Here is a 21077-nt window from a genome sequence, read left to right as displayed (position 1 = left end):
CAAAAAAGCACTTACTGCATCAGAAGCTAATAAGAGCTTCTTCCTGCTCTTCCTGCCTGTAAACCAGAGCCCGTTCTCCAAAAGAAATGTTCATTGTAAGGAGCAGCGGTAGGGCTGAGCAGCGATGCATTTAGAAAGTCAAAAACTTCTTTTCCTTCGTGATGAAAGTATTGTGACAGCAGAGCTGAACTTCTGGCTTTTTAAAAAAGTTAAATCATGTTAACAAAGTTGTGTTAAGGAGCATCTCCCCCCCCCCCCCCCCCCCCCCATCATTTTGTGTGGGCGTTTCTTGTGAGCGATCGCTAAGAAAGCTTTGCTTCCAGTGTGGTTTAGGCAACAGAAATACAGCCTTGTTGAAAGAAACGCATTGCCTCCGATGAATTATTTTTAGATCTGAACCTTAGGAAACACGTTTCCAGCGATATAAAATATTAATTGCCCCTGTAGTTCTGGCACTGTTTCATAACTTGCTTTCTTCACGTTTCCAGCGTTAGAGGCCTGTAACGGAGAGGGAGGAGGGGATTTAGGAGAAGTCCCTTGTTTTGGAAAAGTCTCTTCAGGAGCTCCATTTTAAGATACCAGATGAACGCGTTTTGCAAATAAGCAGAAGAGCCAGCCCGCTGGCCCCGGGCAGGGCAGAGCGCCGGCACCTGACGCCTCTACGAGCGTCGCACCGTGCCCGAAAACGGCTCGGTCGCGGTGGCTTTGCAAGGTGTGAGCAGCCCCCCCCACACCCCCCTTCCCTTCAGCAGCGCCCCCCGCCCCGGAGCTGCAGCCCCCCTCAGCTGCCGGGCGCGGGTGCGGGGCCTGCCTCCCGATCCGTCCCGCCCGATCCAGGCCGCGCATTGCCGCTCTCCCCCCCCCCGCCGCGCAGCCCGGGCCGCTGCCCGCCGCGGGGTCCGGGCAGCCCCGCCGCCCCCGGTCCCCGGTGGTGCCCGGCCAGCGCCCCTCTGGCTGCGGCCTGCCCGCCCCCCCCCCACCTTCCCCGGTCAGCGGCACCTCCCAGGTGGGGTTGGCCGGGCGCTCGTCTCGGAGAAACTTCCCGCCGAGCAGCGCTCCGCAGCGCCGTGCTTAAAAAATATTAGATATAGGGATACACACACACGGAGAGGGAGGGTAATCGGCCACAGTAAATCGTACGTTTAAACAATGACATAGTTTTTCCACTTCGTTTGGCAAATTTTCCTCCCGCAGCCCCATCCCTCCGTCGGCCTCCCCGTGTTAGCGAGCAGGTTCGGACGGCGGTGGGAAGGGAGCGGAGCTCGTCGGGAGGCAGCGGCTTCTCGCCTCTCACGACAGAAGCGACTGCGGCCGAGGGCGTTTAAACGTTAACTTTCCAGACCGAGCTTATTTTTTCCTTGAGCTGAGGTGGGCTTTTTCCCCCTCGCTTCTTAAATAACGAGGGTGGTCCCAGCATACTCTATATCGAGACAGCTTTTCATCAGTTGCTCATCAGCATGCTAATTGCTGTATGACTAATTATGCCCTGAATTCCAGTTGATTTTCTTAATGAGACAGCTGGGTTAATTATGTAATCGTATGATTACATTAGCCTAGAGTGCCCTGGCGAAAAGTAACGCAGGCAGGAGCGTGATGTCATTGCACGAGCAGCGCTCACAAGGGGGTGCATTCATTTCTGCCTAATGACAGGGGAGGGCAACGGTACCCACAGTGCTCTTTGTGTAAACACTTAGATTGAATTATTAAGATCTGTGTCTTTTTCCAGCTCGTAGAATGAGGGAGGAATGGGGTTTTTTAAACGACACTCACTTTGGAAAGTCAGCTGGTCATCAATAGTCCTGGTTTATCTGCGGGGTTGAGGCTGGGTTTGGGCTGAGCGGCGTGGGGTCGCGGGTGGTGAGGGGCTCCCTCTAGCAAGTCGTGTAATGCCCTGTGAGATCCGTCTTTGTTTTAAAATTGGAAAATATGTAGTTTACATGCGTAAGCAGCAGCAGCAGAAAAAAAAATTGGTTCTCCTGTGCTGCTCTTCAAAAAAGATTTATCGTCAGGGTATGTATATGGTGTGAGAACAGTCTGAGAGGTGTTGCTGTGGCTGCGTTGTACCAGCTTGTTTGATGTGAAGTATTAACTGCTATAAAAATTACGTTACGTTTGCAACATTAATTTTTCTCACGTCTGTGTTCATTCAGACATGTCCATCCACCTCCTTTGCGAGGATAGAAGCTCGTCTGCAAGGGGACCGGTGTGGTGTGTCACAGCAATGAGCGCAGGGATGTGCCCAGAGAACCGCTTCTGAAGCGGCACTGAAAGGCAATTCATTGGGAAGTAAAGGCAGGAGCAGGCTTCGCAGACGCTGGCCTTAAAATACGGCAGTTACTGTTTCTCCCTGTGGTAGCGTGGAGGAAGCCTTATCAGGGATCAGATCCAGATGTGCTGGGCTGTGTACAAACACGTGGTGCGCGGCGCTTCTTTGTGGGTACGGGGTGCAACAAGTGGATTAGGAAGGCAGAGCAGAATGGGAAGCGGTAGAAAAAAATATACCACATCTAGTTCAAAAATGAACATCTCAATTTACTCTTGGGCAATAATGATCTTGCAAAACACTTTTTCAAGTTCTGGATGATCAGATTCCTTTTACCAATTTTCTCATTTCTTATTTATCTTGTGCCTGGCAGGAATTCTGAACTTTTGCAAGCTAGAGAAGATTCAAACCAAGAGAATAATTTCTGATGAGTTTTCCACATCTAAGTGTTAAGTGAGATGATTTTTCTTTTTTTCAGACCTCAGAAGGGGCATTTCCTTGTTTGCCTCTCTCCATAAGCTAGTGCCACTTGATTTTTCTGAAATGTGTATGCCTGTTGTTTGTGTAATGAATCGAAAGTTTTGGTCCATTGCTTGTTTAAAAATTCAGTGACCTCCTGTTAAATGACATGAAACATACTTTGTAAGTCTGGTTAATACAAAAAGGTATGCTTTTTCATGCATGCACGTGTTGTGAAAAGGAGAGTAGTTTTATTTATTTTTAAATCCACTCCACTCAGGTAAGAAAAAAAGTCGTTCTGATTTTAAGGTTTATACTTGTTTCGGATCAATTGGTGTTTATAAATACTTCGCAAATCATAGGTTTTCAGGTTTTTTGAGATTAAAGAGCATGTTGGGGCTTGCCATGAGAAATGAAGTATTTGTGTCTCTGCCCAAAATGTCTTGGTCATTTTGTTATCATGCAATGATTAGTTTTCTTTAATGCAGCTTATAAAAATTAAGTCTAAGAGGTGCTTCAGCCATGGTTTTTTTTTCACGTGTCCTTCAGCAGTATTTAGTGGCTGCAGGCCATTAGTCCTTCAAATAGGCTCTAGTAAAGTTTGAAGTTTAATGCACAGAGAGACTGTTTTTACATTTTGTTTGTTCTGCCACTGTTTTGCTACTTGAACATTAACCTTTAATAGAGCTAAATTAAATATACATGTCCTGATGAATAATTATGAGATTGCAAGCATTTTCATTTTGTACATAAAGCTTCTCAGGGACTGCAAATTTGACTAAAGGTTTCGTCATTATTCACTTTATAATGCCCATGTTATTTCTGTCTTTTAATTCTTTGCTGATTTAAATATAAAAAGCCCTGTGTATTTGGAGCAAAATAGCTCTTGTGGGTGTCCTGACTTTTTACAATGGGCATGTTAAAACGAGGGGGGAAAAGTGCACCCACAATTTTGTAGAGTTCAGTTTCTTCCATTGTGGAATTTTAACAGTTATTTTATAGAAATATCATAGCTGAAGCTTAAGATCCCTGCCTGATATGCTTTGTGGTTCCTGTAACAATTTAAGACGCGGATTGCGACAATCCAGCCTTTCTTTATGTTCAGCAGATGAATGTCCTGGGCTAGGTCTTTTGGAGAAATGCTGAGCTGCAGAAGTGTGACAAAATGGTCATTCCAGATAAAGGTCGGCAGACCTACATGAGAGAAGGGTGATGTTGTGACAGCCCGTGCTGTAATTGGACCATACATAAATATTGCAGGGCCTTTAACTCGTGCTACTGCTGTGACTTAAACTTTATATTTAATTCCTTACCTGTACCCCCTGTCTCTGCCACAATAACATTTTAAGTTTGATTTATTATAAATATTTTAATACAGATAATAATAACGAAAAGTATTTGGCCTAAAAAGCATAAATGAAAAAGCTATGTAGTCATAAACTATGTATGTACAGAGAACAGATGACAAGCAACCTAGATTTTGTATTATGAACAGGGTAATGCCATAAGCTGTTGAAGAACCAAAGTAACAAAATGCAGCAGGCTGCTACTTATAATGTCTCTGAGCTCAACATAACCCAGTACTATTCTTTTATAAACTATGAAACAACGCTGGCATATTGAAAAAACACACAGGCTCATACTTAATGTGTTAACAGAGGTACAATAGACTTATTATGTGTTTCCAGAGACTGAGGGTGGTCTGAAAAATTAATGACTGTGGTGGTTGAAAATTAAGTGAACTCCCTAATATATACTGTTGTTGATCCACTGAGTTTGGTGTTTAGCATTCCTCAACAGGAGACTAAATCTTTGCAGCCATTTCACAAGAGATGCTGGCGCCCATAACAGAAATATATTCAATAATCTTTTATAAGTCCATCGGACTCCAGCGTTTTCCTATTCCGACTGGGAAGAAGTCCCAGAATAAATCACATGTGTACACGTCAGGTGTGTGCTGAGGACTCTTTAGCAGAAGGGGATGAACGTCGGAGAATTAACACTGAGGGGACATTCAGAATAATTTCTAATTTCTATTCGATTAATAGTATAAGAAAAAGAGGGAACAGGAGTCACAAACCCCAAGGTTCATGGAATTAATTACATCCACACAATACTTCTGATTATTATTGATCTGTCAATTAGAAAAAGTATAGCTCAGATCTCTATGATTAAATAATCTTTTTGAGCTCCGCTGTGCAGGAGGGCACAATTTGCTTCAGAAATTTCACTCTTGCAGAAGCAGAGGTATGTGAGGGACACTAGCTGTTAGTAAGCCCTGCAGTTTTGTTGGGTTTTATCCCCAAATTCTCATTTTGCAAACAAAAATTTGAAACTTGAGACTCCCACATGCCTTTGTATCATGACTGTCTGCACCCAGGGATACTGCCCTGTGGATTAACACCAGGATGAATAAGGCATGCCCCAATAAAAAGGGTAACATAGGTACAATGAACTATCTGTATTTTTTGAAGTTTGCAGGATATGAGGTGAGGATCATACAGGAGTAATAACTCAAAGTAGGACCTGACTGGCACATAAAATGGATTTTAATAGAGAAAAAAAGGATACTTGTGCTCTGAACTGCTTGAGTAACAGGAGTGTTCCTGTTATCTTACGTTTTATTTTACTGTTTCTCTTTCAGATCCAGTTCCAGCCTTGGATTTAGGACAGCAGCTTCAGCTGAAGGTTCAACGTATGCACGATATTGAAACAGAGAACCAGAAACTTAGGGAAACTCTAGAGGAATACAATAAAGAATTCGCCGAGGTGAAAAATCAGGGTAGGTTGCAAATGTATTCTTTTATCAGCTTTTAATGCATACTGAAATTTGAAGACAGGCATTAAATTAAGTTTTGTTTCTTACACGTTGGGTTGACAGTAGCATTGCAATTCAGTAAAGAAAGTATAATAGTCTATTATAGCCAGTTCTTTATTTATACGTATGGATATGACTTTGGATAAACTCTTTGGATTTCTTTGGAAGTTTCATCTTCTGTAACACCAAGTCAGAGACTGGAGCTGTTATTCTGCATATTCAGTTGTAGCCTTCAGCGCTACCTGAAAATTACACCCCTGACTGAATTTAGATCTAGACATTTTATGAGAGACGGTACTACTACTGACGTCAAGCTGAATATGGGTGTGGGTGCTTGTAGTACATACTTTTTGCATAGACAAACAGAAAAATCCAGTATTTTATACACACACTCAAATCTGTACAAAATGGAACTTTTTCTGTATTCTCTTTTTCCTTGTCTAAATCTGAAATGTGTTACTGGGGTACATTCGGCATACATACTTTATATTTACTCTAGAGACTATCCATAGAGCAATGTAAATACTAATACTGTTTAATTATTTAGGTAAGCTTTAATGAGAGCAGAGTACATGAAAATACATGAAAATCTCAATGAGATTTAAAGCCTGTTGTCTTTAAGACTGTTCAAGTTTTCTTGTGATTCAGAAGAAAGTTTCCTGCACCAGGAAACATAATCTGCTCAGTTATACACCTACCTGCCTATATATCGGACTTCTCATTTCCATGTTTAATATGCAGTTCTGGGTGGTGGAAAGGTAAATTGTCTAGGTGTTTGGGAAAATGGAGATTATTTATTTATTTATTTATTTATGTTATGGAGCTGTTGCATCCAAGTGGGTAACATTTGAAAGCTACATTAGCAACTAAGTTGGTTCTGTTACATCTCATTTTCAGCAGAAGGAGCATATATGCAGTTACATATTTTGTTTTAACATAGAGGGTGTGACCTGTGGAGAGGACAGGTATCAGCATGCAAGGATTCAGGCTGGACTGCAAAAGATGTCATGTGGGAGCTGTAATGCTCTAAGCCCAACAGTATTTTTGCTGGAAATGTACAATAATTGCATTTCACTGTGCATCCTGTACATCCAGGCATCCAGGGGTTCATCCCAGAAAGTGGGAAAGATCTTGACTTCCAGAGTTTTTTCCTCCAACTACTCATAAACTGGCATTTTTTATCTTCCCTGGTGTGCACAAACTTCCTTTCTGGTTTGCCACTGCAGTCTTTGCATTGTTTTTCACTCCAGTGCAATAGTTCTACACTCTGTTTCAAACAGGGATTAATAAGATATCCAGGGAAAAGCCTGTTGTTAGCTAAGGGTGCTTTGATCAGTTAATCTCTTTGTTTGGAGGGCTGTGTATGAGCTATACGGTGCCTGTAAGAACTTCCAAAACTAGGATAAATGGCAGTGGCTAACAAGCTTTAGCTGACCTAACAGTAAAGAAAGCACTTAGTTTTTCAAGCAGTGTAGAGGATTAAACTGTGCTTGTCCAACACGTCTATTGTTGGGTGCCTAAAGGTAAAAACAGGTTTTGTTAGAAAAGTCATAAATTTTTCCCATATTCGTGCACTTCTTGCATTCATTTTTGTAGTTTTGTTTCCTTTTAAAATGAAACATTCAAATTTTGTCAAGATGCAACTATATGCATTTCAATGAGATTATTTCACTGTCTGCTTCTCCATATACCTGAACACTTTTGCAGACTTAACATCTGAAAATACCTGGAGCAAAGGTGTCTCCTGTACAAAGAGTACATCCCTTGTACATATTAATGAGCATCCTTTTGTCTGTGTGAAGGAGCATCCTTTGCTTATTCAGGAAAAGATCAGGATTTGTATTACTTCCCGGATCTCAGAGAAGAATTTCCCTTTGCTTGAAAAAAAAAAAAAAAAAAAAAAAAAAGAAAGAAAGAAAAAAGTGACATGTCCTTTTCACGGCCTATTACTCAGTAATGAGCTTCATCTGATTTTTGCACAGCTAGCAAAATCCCACTCCTTCATTCAAAAGTAGCTGGTTTGCTGGCAGTTGTTTTTACCACTCTTCCCCCCGCTTTTTTTGTGGTCACAGTGGCCCAAGCTGCCTTCGGTGTAATTCTCAGACAGCAGACCTTGTCACCCACTATCTACTGTCTGGCTTTACAGTTCTCTAGTCAAGTCTAAAAGTCTAGACTTCAGAATGATTATGCATGATTTTGTATGATATTATTGAGATTTTTTTTCCCCAAGACCATAGGCTTTACTTTTCATAGTAGAGTTTGTCTTTCTATGATGTTTCTGCAGAAGGAGAAACTTTTTATGTCCAAAGGTGTTTTTTCTTAAAGCATTGTTAATGGCATCTGTTAATAACCTGATGTCTTTAAATCTCCACATCTCTGTGTAAGTACATTGAAATGTATTGCTAGCTGTGAGTCTTCTGGCAGTCTAACGCTTTTTCCAAATTCCATTATTGTTACAAAGCATACTCTGGTGAATGTCCTGCTTTTCCTCTTACGAGCCCTATAAGGATTCAGTCCTTTCCTGTGGGTGGGATCAAAGGGCTTTCATGTAGGAATGGATCAGGGCATGTAACAAGATGTTGTCCATCAGAGGCTGTGCCATAACTCCGCAGGTTTATCTATCTTCTCTCATCCATTACTGGCCACAGTAAATGCAAAATAGCCTCTTTATCTGAGAGAAGGGTTTCTGCAAATTCACTGGAAGGCTACAAGTGTACTCAGAAAGTTATAATAGTTAATGCTTGTGCATAAAACCCAGTGCCGATGACAAGGCAGTTAGAACAACTAGAATATGAAGGGCTCCAGAGTGTCTGTTGAATCTGATCTACTGTTAATACAGCAGTTAAATCTTAACTGCCGTATTTTTCATCAGTTGTGAAGCAGAACATAGCTGTATCCCAGATATGTGTTCAATTAGTGTTAGATTGCATCTGTGCATGAGCCATAGTAAAACTGCCTCTTTTTACATGAGCACAGTTATGTGAATTAACTGTCCTATGTGTAAACGCATACTTAAACCTACACTGGGACTTTATTAATCTCCACTCAGCAGCGAGCTAATTTGAGACTAGTCAATGTGGTGATATTATATTTTACAATTGATTTTTTTTCTCCCCCTCCCCCCCCCCCCTTTTTTTTTTTTTTTTTTAAAGTCATGTTAGAGGAACCTTCTTTGCTGTGCTTTCCAGCAAACTCCATTGATCCTTCTCAACCTAAACACTTAAAGTTCAATTTAACATTTAGGGAGTAAAAGGTCTCCAAAGGGACTCATATCCATTGATTTTGTGTCAGAGTTGAAGAGCTAAAGTTTAAAACACACTGAGCCTACAGGGTAAAGAAAGCCTTGTGTTGTGGAACCACGTGGAGCTGTGTAAACTCATTCTTCCCCTATTGTTTTTCTGTAGAGGTTACAATAAAAGCACTTAAAGAGAAAATCCGAGAATATGAACAGACCCTGAAGAACCAAGCAGAGAATATAGCCCTTGAAAAAGAACAAAAGTTACAAAATGATTTCGCGGAGAAGGAGAGGTGAGTGTGCATGTGTGCGTCTGTAGGTATTGTAGGGGAGGAGAGATGTATTCTTCTGTTTAATCTTCCCAGCCAGGACTCTCTTCAGTGTACTGAGACAGCTCGTATATTGAGCGATTCTGGCGATTTATGTGTTTGACACGGAATCATTTGATACTCAACTTTGCACAGAAGAACAATCGTGAAAGTGTGGAAGTAAAACAAGGACAGATTGTTTCTTCGTGGTAGTGTTGTGTGGGGGCTGTCATGTTCAGAAGGGTGCAAACCTGCTTTTATTCTTCACTAGCTGTATTGTCCTCTGTGACACTAATCTTTCTCCATTAGCCGACAGCGTAATTCAGTCTGCTGTGTCCGCTTTGTGTGTCACAGTACCATTGTACAATCTGTACAACCCTGAGCTGTTTAAGATGAAACACTGTACCCAAGAGCCTGGGCAAAAGATGCATCACCCCTGCTCCTATGGTAAAATCTAAGAGAGGGGATGTGTTCCTGAATTATCCTGAAAAGGTTTGCGTATTCCTACATGTCAAAATTAAGAAGTATTTTAATTATTTATTATTTATTTTTTGGAAGCATCTTGGATGCATTTCTAATCTTTTGCAAATGAGCAGGGAGTGTTTGAATCTTTCAGGTTAGTGGGCAAACAAATCAGGCAGGATGAGACCAAGGGTCTTAAGAGGGAGTTCTTTCAGTCTGTATTCCCTACCTTGAGAATTTATTTCTCCCATGGATCAATAACACTGAAGCTATAATATGTTCAACTTAGTGTGGAAGCCCTTCAGTTTGCGTGAGCTTTTTAGTTGGTGGGTTGTTCAGGTCTGAGTGGGAAGAATCTACCAGTGAATGCAAAGCTTTTTTTAATTGATCAATATCTGTGGTTACTTTTTGATAAGTAGCATGTAAGCAGTGGCTTTAACAAGTGCAATTTAGATATGCTTAAAAATAAAATGGCAGGGCATGGAATGCAAATAAAAGTGTGTCTAAGAGAGATTTTGAGTTCTCAAAGTATATAATTTGGTATGAAGGGAACTGATGCATGTTTCTTTCTCTGGTCAGCAGTGTTGCAGAATAAATTTATGCACCCTATGGAGTGCAAGTAGGATGCTGGTAGTTTCATAAGCCATTTCACAATTCCGAAATTTGCAGAATATCTTAAAAACATATGTCGTAAAAAGCAGTGACTCCTAGGAGATGTTGGAGCAACTCCCTTTCAGAGATGAGTTTTATAACTCCTGTAGTCTAGCCTTTAGCAAAGAGTGTAGTGACTGTAGTGCTAGATGATGTTAAAATGTGTATAACTGACACAAATGAGAAAATGTTGCCTGTGGACATAAGAAATGTGAGCATATTAAAGGTTTGCTCATGTTATATAGAAAATATCAATGTGAGATTTGTTTTGAAATATGTGTGGTTTTTTAAAGAGTAGCTAATAATATTGCTGCATTTGGCATCCATTACAGCTATGGTGAAACAGCTGCCGCATCTATTCACTATATCAGTTACGGCAACAAATTTCTTCATTATGACAGTAAAATGGAAATGTATCATTCTTCTTGTACTAACTTTGTACAACAGAGGGTGCTTGGTGACAATTTTCTTAATGTGTGTGACATTTCCAAAACAAATTATGCTCAAGAAAACCTTCCACTAAAGTTGTCATTTATATAGCAGTCAGCTCTTGTATAATGTTCACAGCTTATGTTATGAGGTGGCTACACTGTTAAAATTTTAATAAGTGGGACTGCAAAGTATGAACAGTATTGCAATGTGACATGATTTATGGGTCCCATTGAAGCACCTTGTAGTCTGTGTGGTGTTGTCAGTTGTCTGATTACAGTTGAGACATTTAATCACTCCATCTTCCAAATTTGCAAAATACAAATAAGTTGTTTAACATGATTACGAGCTCTGTTCTCACCTCTTCTCTTCCCTTTATAGAAAATTGCAGGAGACACAGATGTCGACAGCCTCAAAGCTGGAAGAAGCCGAACACAAAGTTCAAGCTTTGCAAACAGGTTTGGCATCACTATTCTGACCTATACCAATGATCAGGCTGGAGGTGAGAGGATAGAAATCATTAAATGTATCAGGACTGTGTGTGAACCAGCTCTTGCAAGTGCAGAGAGATCCAACAGAGCCTGAACATGCTTTGTGAATCAGAGCTCCTTCTGGGCTTTGCACCTTAAGTGAACGTTTGTGTTGCAGCCAGTCTATTGGTAAATACAGTGGACAAGGCCAAGCATGAAGCACGTACAGTATTAGAGCATCACTGCAATTAAAGCAGGCCATGGAACTTTTCATCCATGTTGTGTTTTGCTCTGGTTTCACACATTTCTGAACTATGATAAATACATGTAGTGGTCTGGGTTCAGTATGAACCCAGTTTCTACCAGTGTGTCTTGCCTGTTGCTATGACTTGCTTTCCATTAATTCTTATCCCTGCATACTTACAGACTCCAGGTCTGGACACATTTGGTTTTGTTTACTGTGAGAACACAAGAAATTTTATTCCCTGAATTACTGCAATAAATACTTCAAATGAATAAGCAGTTTAGCCAGCTTAATAAGAAATAAATAATGTCTAGCTTTGTTAAGCAGAAACTGGGAATTTTTGCAATGTAAAAGAAATACCATAAGAAATTGTGAATAATCAAAAGCTGTTTTTTCTAAGTCATAATGGTTTGCCTAGGTAGAAAGATAAAGCAGAGAATTTTTCATCAAGAGGTGTACAGCTTTATTTATGGCTGAATAAAAGGAAAAGGAGTAGTCTTTTTGCTTTTCACTGCTGTTACAGTGCTGTAATGCTTCATGTTTATGCCTTTTAGCCTTGGAAAAAACCAGAACAGAACTATTTGATCTGAAAACAAAATACGATGAAGAAACTACTGCAAAGTAAGATTTCACTGTTTTCTTTCTATGTCTTCCTTCAGGGTATCACTGCTTTTTTTTTCATCTCTCTTGTTGGAGACAGATGAGATGGAAGAGGTTCAGGAGTCCAGATTTGTTGGAAAACATGGTCATAATTTGGCCTCCTATAGAGAGATACTAGTTTTCATATTTTCTTCCACCCAACAGGGCGCTTTTCCTGGCACATATGCTGCTGCATTCCTGGTTTCATTCTCAGGTGCTGCATCTACTATGTATCTCTTGTACTACGTATCTCTTGTATTTTATTTAGAAATAGGGCAATTTCAGAAACAAGATATTTGCTATGATATTCCAATCTTGGTGAAAATAAAATTTACTTTAGTAAAGCATTTCTCTTTCACTGTTAGGCACCCTGGTTCTTTCTGCTTTTGGGGTAGCAGTCATCCCTCTGTCAAATTCACCCCAAAGTACAGAGAGTAGCATTTTTGGCAGATTTTTCTTGTTTTAAAGTAGAACATGAAGGTAGTCTCAAAAATATATGTCCTTGTCTTTTTAATGGCTACTGTTTTCAATTATCCCCTGGTTTTGTTAAGAATCAGTGCAGGAAACAACAAAAGAGAGACAGACTTCTGCTGGTTTTCTTTGAACCCTTCATATTTAAGGAAAGTTAGTAATGAGAAGGAATTCTCATGATCAGCAGTATTAAGACCAGAGAGTCATTTCTGTGTCTGGAAATGGGATGGGAAAGAAGAAGCCATTTCAAACGGGTGTCCCTGGCCTGCTGTAAGGGCAAGGGTTAGAAGACGCACGTCACATCCCTGTGCCCACTACCCGCGTCCCACAGAGCCCCAGCTTCACCTCTGCTTCCAAGTAGGCAGGTGATCAGCTGAACGGAGAGCAGAAGCCTTGCTTCTGCCCTTACCACCCATTCTGGTACAGGAGGAATGGTAAGGGAAGGCTGCTGCCAGTCTCTGTTATGGGGCAAGAGAAACTATAGCCTAGGCTTGATGGGAGGAGTGACATAGTCTTGGTTTTGTCTGTAGGTAAGTGCTTTCTCATATGGGTCATGGTAGTCTAGATAATACGCGTTTTTCAAAACCAGTCAAATTGGCAAGTAGTTTTAATTTCTTGGCATGTGGTTCTGTAAGCGTTGAGGATCCAGTTCCCCACTGAGTGCATGGGGAATTTGGAGCTTACAAAATTCAGTCCATAGTAGTTAAGAATCAGTGCTTGGAGTTGAAGCACCTTTTTACATCATTCAAGATAATCTTTTAGGTAAATTTTGGATTTGCTCTCTAAGTCCAGTTTCCTTTGAGTTCTGTATAAGGTGATAAAAAGTGTTTTTGTTCCCTCATTGATTTCATCTGTCTCTAAGAGACGCATGCTAATGATGTTTCTGATGGAGCCTTAAATTACTGCAGATTGCTTTCCCCCCCCCCTGTTTTTTGTTGGGTTTTTTTTTTTTCTTTCTTCTTCTTTCTGCACGTAACTGATGCTGGCAGCTCTGCTGCTGTTATTTTGTCTTGCAGTTGCTTCTGTGGGAACAGTCAGAGATCAGGGCTCAGTGGTTGTAGGCACTGAACCTAATAACCCCTCACCCTTTTTAATGTTTTTCTTTGCAGAATGTGTGCTTCATTTTTTAATACTATTTCCCTAAGTACGGTAATTTATCTTACACTGAGCAAAAGATGTACTCTAAAATGTTTGCTTGCATTTCTAATGTGTTTCATTCTTCCAGAGAGATTCATGCGGAAATATTTTCATATGATCTTGAATATGATTCTTACCTAATATATATAGAATTACGTAAAATTAGTAGCATCTGCAGTAACAAGTTTATTGTGTTCTGCAGCAGAACGATTATGAAGGCTGGGACTAGAATATAGTGATCATGGATCTGAATTCTGAAGCAGGCATTAAGCATGTACTTTATCTCCCAAACTAATGTACTGTGAAAACAAACTTGTAGGACCTAATAACAGCAGAAATATTTTATCATTGTTTTGGATATTTATGGCAGGAATAGTTCTTGCATAACAACAGCCATCTGTGGCGTTTGTAGCCCAAATTTTGCAATATGGAAATCCAGAAAAACATGAAAAGGGAACTGAATGTAGACAGTGAAATTGAGTCATCTATTTTAATTGTAAAAGCTGGGAGAAATGTTGAAAAAACACCAATAAAAACGGTGAAAGACAGTTTGATTCTTTTCTAAAAAGAAACCCTCTTTTGATCTAAGTCTGAAAAGCTACTTGTATTGCCAATTTTAATTTTATGTTTTAAAAACATGTGATTTTTATCTTAGGCCAGAATTGTTAGTTTTACTGACGTTTATTTGATGCAGATGAATTGGAGTGCCTTCAGGAAAAAAAAGATAATTGTCAATTTTTTAAAGCTAACAGTGCTTTTAAGATTTTCAGTTTTGGAATAAAGCTGTCTTTCAACTGTTTGTAACTTTGAAAATCTTTCAAACAACAAAAAAAAGAAGCAAAAGAAATATACAGTAAGAAGTCTTCAGTATCAGCATTAAGGAGTCTGGATTTTGTCCAAGCGACTGGTTGTTCAGATCTTAAAGTTGGAAATCATTATGCCTACTTGTTTGTTTATCTTTTTAAAATGTCCCCATTCAAAATACTACATGCAAAGTGAGGTACGGAGGTACCGTCCAAACTTGATGCTAGCAAGGCATCTTCAAATGAGATCGACTGCTGAAATTAAAATCTTCAGTCCAATTAGCTTCTGTCGTCCCAGTCTATAAAAATCCCCGCTTCCCTTTGCCAGCGAGCAGGTAACGTGTAAAGCGGGAGCAGAGGTGCTGCCCATGCCCCTTCCCCTGGCCCCTGCATCCTGCAGATAGCCCGCATGCAGGGCACTGAAGGTGTTAATGACAAAAAGAAGTTTATTATGTGCAGTCATTGCAGTCTGTCAGCTGGAATATCAGAAGCTGAATTTGACAAGATGGCAGCAGCAAAGTTTTCCATGTGTAGGCTTGAAGTAAAATGTAATTAGCCTTTATGTGCAGAACAAGGATCCATTGATGAATACAGCTGGTCTTTGTTTTCTTCTGTCATTGAGTGTGGGAGGTAAAAGTGTTCTTCTTCATGTTTATTAATACAAGATTCCTTAGACAAATGGCAAGCACAGTTTAATATTTGTTGGAACACAGAGGGGCTTGCCAAAACAGTTGTTGTGTAAGAGGATTTCAAGGTTTTCAGATTATAATCATCTCTGGGTTAAATAAATGAATGATTACTCTGCCTTTTTCAATTAAAGAGGCACATCCTCTCTCGAGGCCTGATACTGATTTTGTTTGCTGTCCCACACGTTTCTATCAGCAAACCTGGATTTAACCAACGCTAATGAGTTTGATCTAGAGATTCTATCAGAGCGGGAACTGAAAAGCAAACTCAGACTTGAGTTTCAGGAAAATTAAAGAATGTTGGGGTTTTTCTTTTTTTTCCTAGTGCAACAGACTTTTTTTTTTTTTCTCTTTCTATGTAGAAAAAGAAACGTTCTTGTATGCATTTCCATAGTTTTCCAGGGACAAACTGTTCTCCTTGCTAACATTGCTTTTTCATTCTGGGTCGCTGCAGACTCCGAGCAAGTGTTTGGGATTCCCAGCTGAGTGGTTAATGTTTCCAGCTAGAATGGTTGAATTCCAGTTTTAGATCAATTCCAGAGCCACCTCTTTGCTCCGACCTCTCCTCTCCCCCAACCTAAATGAATTCTAATTGGAAAAGGATCTTCGGTTGTAGCACATACAGTAGGCTTGTTACATTACTGTTAACATGTGGGTTGAGGCTCCCTGCCTTTGATGAAAGAAAATATCGAATTTCACTGAAATGCTACATTTTCACCAGTAAATGTTAAGTAGTCTTGTGAGGGTTTTAGGTACTGTCCTCCCTTCTGCAATAAAATGCCTTCATAAACAACACAAAGCAAAAAATGTTTGGGTTAAAGTTGTTGGTCAAAGCAGCTCTGCTACCAGTTTTGTTACCTATGCGATTTTCTGAAAAATGCAGACTTTTGGTTCTTCTGAAAATAGGGTTGGCATAGAAAATGCAATGGAGAAGGAGGTTTTCATATTGACTAAAGCGGTCATCCTAAAATAACTACTTTCAATAACTTGTAGAAAAATATTTTGCCTTCCACTGTATGAAGCAGAGAATTGTTGTCCTTTCATAGATCAGACTGATTTTTTTTTTTTTTTTTTTGCAACACAGCTAAGGATGGCACAGGAGGGCATATTGTTGTAGCGTCATTAAGACTGTACACTGGTGCAATATTGCAAATTACCCCACAGTATAGATCCAGCTGACTTATTTTAATCCTGGACTGCATTTTAATGAAAACTAAATCTGGAAATGAAAAGAGTGCAGTTGATGAAAGTGCAGTCTGCGAGCTAGCAGTGTCCCTGCTTTACGATAAAGGACAGTTTTTCATTGTTTTAGGGCCTGAATCGGCAAACTCGACTCGCGGGATTTCAATATCAGTATTTAATACTCCTTTTCTGGCAGGGGTCATAGACCTCAGTCTGCGAGGCCGGAGATAGTGGGGTGGGCACTGTGCATGTATCTCTTACAAAGGCTGTCTCTGCCCTAAAGAGCTTACAGCATGATATCATGACAACGTAAAAGAAGTTAACAAAACAAATAGGTAGAAGCTCAGGAGTGGGAGGACAAAGTAAGGCCTGTTTTCATCCCTGTATCCTGCTTGAAAATAAATCCTCAAGTAATCTGCACAGAGTCAGAGGTGGGTGACAGATGGGGAGTGCTGGGGGCAGAGGCAGGCGATGGTGTCAGGCAGGAGGGCGAGGGACGGCGGGGAGGTAAACAGCTCCTGCGGGCACACGGCACTCGAGTCTCCAGTTGCGGGGAAAGGAAGAGGTTTCGTGGATTATATGCCAAAGTACAGCAACAGAAGGGGATGCCTGGTTTTTTTGGCTCTTTGGGGTAAAGCATGCTCTTCTTCCTACTTGTTATCGAACAGACCTGTTCATCAGATATCAGTGCAGAATAAAGTTGTAAAGACGTGGCTTTCTGCATGGAAGGAGAGTAGGATTGGGCTTGAAGACAGAGGACCAGTAGTTTTAGAGAATTAATGAAGAATTATTTCTGCCTGAAGTTACATGATGGAATTGGAGTTCAAGTATTCATGTGAAATCTTCTGTTACATTGGGGTGAATCTCAGTTAACTTGGACTTCAGGGGAATAATTCCCAATATATAGTGAGAATTGAATTTGGCCTATGAATTATTTACTTTAATTTTTTTTAACAAATCTTTCTTGTTTAAGTGCTGGCTGGTACCAATATATCACTTCTCAAATGTTTGTACTCTTCCATTTTGACGGTGCTCAGGGTCAAACTGAATAAAAAATAAAGTCGTGCTCCCTCCAGCATCACATAATTACTGTGATAGATGGTCTCAAATGCTGCTTCCCCCCATTGAGCATGAAATACTGTAGTTAGGGTGCTTGTGTTGTACATGACATGAAATAGCTTCTATTTGCTGTGCCTTTAAGGTCTTAAAGTTTCCTATTTCCTGTTCTTTTGATGAGTCATTAACTTCTAATGCTCGTCTCTGGAATTATTGCTGTATTTAAAGTGATTTCCCTAAAAACAGGACACGGAGAACTTCGTAGGCCATGTCTCTTACAGTTTTTTCTCTTTTAAATTTCCTAGTCATACAGTCGTCAGTGAAACCCCAGGAGCAGTGGTAATGGGGGGATCAGAAACCAGGGAAGATGTTACAGAGAACTAATTTTATTTTTTTTTATTAAGAAAAAAAAGGGGAGAAAAATTGAATGTCTTAAATGTTACAGAAAGCTCTGTCTGCATTTTATAATTTGAGATATTTGTTAAAAGTTTTAACTGTGCCTTATGCAAAACTCAACAGGCTGAAAGTCACTGTGTAACATTAATATTTTGCTTAAAAACCTAGAAATGAAGATGAATGAAAATACTTTGGAGATCAGCTTCTTTATTTTGATCTAAAGCTCTTGTGTGAAATAAGGCTTGAAAGCCCATGTGCAAACCAGTGGTTTTTTGTCAAGTTTCTGGTTCAGCCTACAGTCAAACCAGAAAAGTTGCAAGATAGTGTGCTATGGGGAGTGAATTACAGTGTTACTGTGAACACTTGCCTTTGTGAAATACTGAGTGCTTGCTTTGAAATGTTGTCATTAGTCTTTACTTTTAGGTAGGGAAACTGAGGCATGAGGAGTAAGCATAATGCTCAAAGCCAATGAGTCTGGTCTTGGCTGGAGTCTAGAAATATGCAGACATGAGAATTATAAACGACAAACTGGCAAAAAGGTTTTGTGGGGGTTTTTTTGTTGGGGTTTTTTTTTCAATTTCTAAGGGTGCATTTCCGAGAACTCCATATAAATGGAGCATTTAGAGTTTGTAGGAGTTAGTGCTGTAGCTGGGCTCCGTTGTCTTTTTTGTTAAACTTGTAATGCTTGCAATTAGTTAATGTTAACTTTTTGACAGCACAGAAGTGCCCTAGGTCCTTTCAGGGGTTTTTTTGGTTTGTTTTTTAACCTCAAGTGAGACTGTTCAGTTCCTTTTTCTAGTAGAGCCTAAAAACTGGTGTTATTTAACAGCCCAAAGTAGAAAAAAGAAGCCTTAGGGTATTCCAGCATATTCTAGTCATCACCCTGTTATCTATAACCTTGGGTTGACATGAGATCCTTAGATGGAAATCTTTAAATCAGTGCAAAATACTGCATTAAAGGGTCTTAGGCTACTGTGCCAGCCATGCTGTTGGTCACCCTGACCATGGCTGCAACTACGGCTCCTCATGGGGCATGAAACTGCATGGAAGAGGCTGCAGCATCCTTGGTGCATGGGTCTGTATGAAATCACAAGGGGCAGAAGCATCCCTGTCCTGTCTGTTCTCACTTGCTCTAGCTGGAGCCAAACCTCTTCAGGCTATTACAAGCTGCCTTGGTCCGTTGAGCAGAGGAACGACGAGCATGTTCCTGCAGTCCCAGCCTGCCAGCAGGAGCTGGCTTTCCCTGTGAGTCCAACAAAAGGGCGGTCCAATTTTCTGAGGCATCTTGCCACAGTGGCTCATTTTATCTGTAACAGCTGAACTCTGTAAGGTGCCTGGGAGGGCTTTGTGAGGAAGAGGAGTGACTTACAGGGAAGAACCACCCTTCTCACAAAGGCACATCTGCCCTCGAGCATGGACAAGGTCCTTGGGCCTCAATGTCCTAGTCAGCTGAGCTTGGTTTTCATGCAGCCCTTTCATGTATGTCTACAAATTATAATAGTCTCATTTTTCTGAATGCAAAGTAGCACATCAACAGAGTTATTTTGGTACAGTACCACTTCCTTGTGAGGTCTTGGCTGTGAAAGCAAGGAGGGCACGTGGTTCTGCCATGGCTCCTTCAGCACAGCTACTGCTGGGCTGGGATCATGGGGAAAGCAATCAGGATAAATCCATGAATCATCAGAAACAAATGGTTCATCTGTTTTCAATTGGGACCTGCCCTGCATAGTATGCAGGGTTACCTATTTGCAGTCACAAAGCAAAGCTCTCCACCAGGCACTAAGTTAAACTGGCAGTTACTGCAGTAGTCTTTACCTAGCCACACATTTAATGTGTAGGCTTTCTTTACTGGTGTTTGCTTGAAACTCTCCTTGTGCTCTGTAGATGGATTCCAGCTGCTTTTCCCACTCCCACACGACGACAGGGCAGGCAAAAAAATGAGTCACGTAGTTGTGTGTTGTGCTCCCTCATTTAATGGAAAGAGATGGCTGTCCTGAATGAGAATGGAAATTCAGGAAACTTTGTAAGATCCCAAGCACTAAAACTCTGTATCGTGAAAAACAGTCTCTTTCTTCTGCCTTTATCTTTTTTCCGTTTGGAAAGCCACGTGTTTGCTGTGAGAGCTGGTGAACCTGCTCTCCCATGTACCACATTGTTTCATACAGACAGCTTTCACATTCATCCAGTGCTTTCATTCGATTTTTTTTGTTTGCATCTTCCACGAATAGGAAGGTGTGTGCCATCACTGTCAGTGGCTGTATCTGGCACAACCTTTATGAAAGTATCCCTGTGCTGTTTCCTCATTAGACAGGTTTTTCAGCGTCTCATTGAATGTATACCTAAATGTGTCTGATCCTGTCCCTGCCTTAAAATGTTGTTATGATGCCACAGCTATAAGCCACCTTACTACAGATACAGGGACATTATCCTCACCACAGGTGCTTTAAAAATAAAAAGTATTTCTGTTTAATATTATCTATTAGTACTGTTGACATGGGAACTCTGGGGTGTTCACATCACTCAGGGTAAAGGCTAGCAAATGAAGTCCTATGCCTGCATCACTGTACAGGTCATCCTTGCTGCCTTTGCAAGGGTTTTGAAACTTTGGGCAATTATTTCTCCTGCCCACCCCTGTGTAAATCTTTGGCTTCCATTTTAGCCCTTATCCTCGATGCCTATGGCAGAAGCAGAGCTGGGAGGGAAGCATCTGTGTTGGCATTATGTGCAGGAATCGCCCTCAGCACTTGCACCTCTGCATTTGCCCTGCATCATGGTTGCAGGCGAAAAGAGGATTTTGGTCTGCAGACTTTTAGCAGTTTTGGCAGTGATACAGCCCTGAAACAGGGGCCCAGAAACAGTGGCATTTCCAGTAAATCAAAGACTTCTCTGAGAAGCAGTTGCAGTGTAGAGCAGGTCAGTGTGCAGGTTGGCCATGCTGCCTGCGGATGTCAGAGGAGCGTGTCCTGTCTGGTGCAGCCCCTTCTAATCATCCTGGAGACATCATTTAATGGGACCTAGGAAATATTGTCTCATTTACATATCCTCTGATCTCAATTAAAAGACAATAACACCATGTGGGATTGCAGTTTTATGTCACAGAAAATATCTGGTATGATGAAACTGAATCTCCATTACCTTGATGAATTTTTTTAAAATATGAGTAAGTTTTTAAAAATAGTATGTTTGAATAAGAAACTGAGAATCCTGAACATAAGGAGCTAGGAACCAGGATTGAGCACTAATTCAGGGATTTAGAAGTGAAGGATGTTGGCCAGCTCATGGAACAGAAGAGGTAAGGCAGGATGGTGCAGACACTAAAACCAAGAAAAACAATAGACAACATGCAGGCCTGCTAATAACTTCATTAG

General features: G+C 40.7%; 2 protein-coding genes across 11 annotated transcripts in view; one reads left to right on the top strand and one right to left on the bottom strand.

The window, feature by feature from the left end:
• RABEP1 (rabaptin, RAB GTPase binding effector protein 1) overlaps positions 1-21077 on the bottom strand; it is an 847425-nt gene that overhangs the window by 625039 nt on the left and 201309 nt on the right. The window lies entirely within an intron of this gene.
• Positions 1-21077, top strand: part of CUX1 (cut like homeobox 1) — a 283260-nt gene that overhangs the window by 136508 nt on the left and 125675 nt on the right. For all 10 annotated transcript variants that reach the window (XM_049801967.1, XM_049801965.1, XM_049801964.1 and 7 more), the window contains exons 5-8: positions 5367-5504; positions 8945-9068; positions 11007-11083; positions 11894-11960. In XM_049801967.1, the coding sequence (XP_049657924.1) occupies positions 5367-5504; positions 8945-9068; positions 11007-11083; positions 11894-11960 (406 nt within the window). The remainder of the gene's footprint in view (positions 1-5366; positions 5505-8944; positions 9069-11006; positions 11084-11893; positions 11961-21077) is intronic.

This window comes from Accipiter gentilis, chromosome 6 (assembly GCF_929443795.1).
Source record: "Accipiter gentilis chromosome 6, bAccGen1.1, whole genome shotgun sequence".
Lineage (NCBI taxonomy): Eukaryota > Metazoa > Chordata > Aves > Accipitriformes > Accipitridae > Astur > Astur gentilis.
The sequence above is the reverse complement of the archived record's forward strand: the minus strand, read 5'-3'. Positions and strand labels throughout refer to the sequence as shown.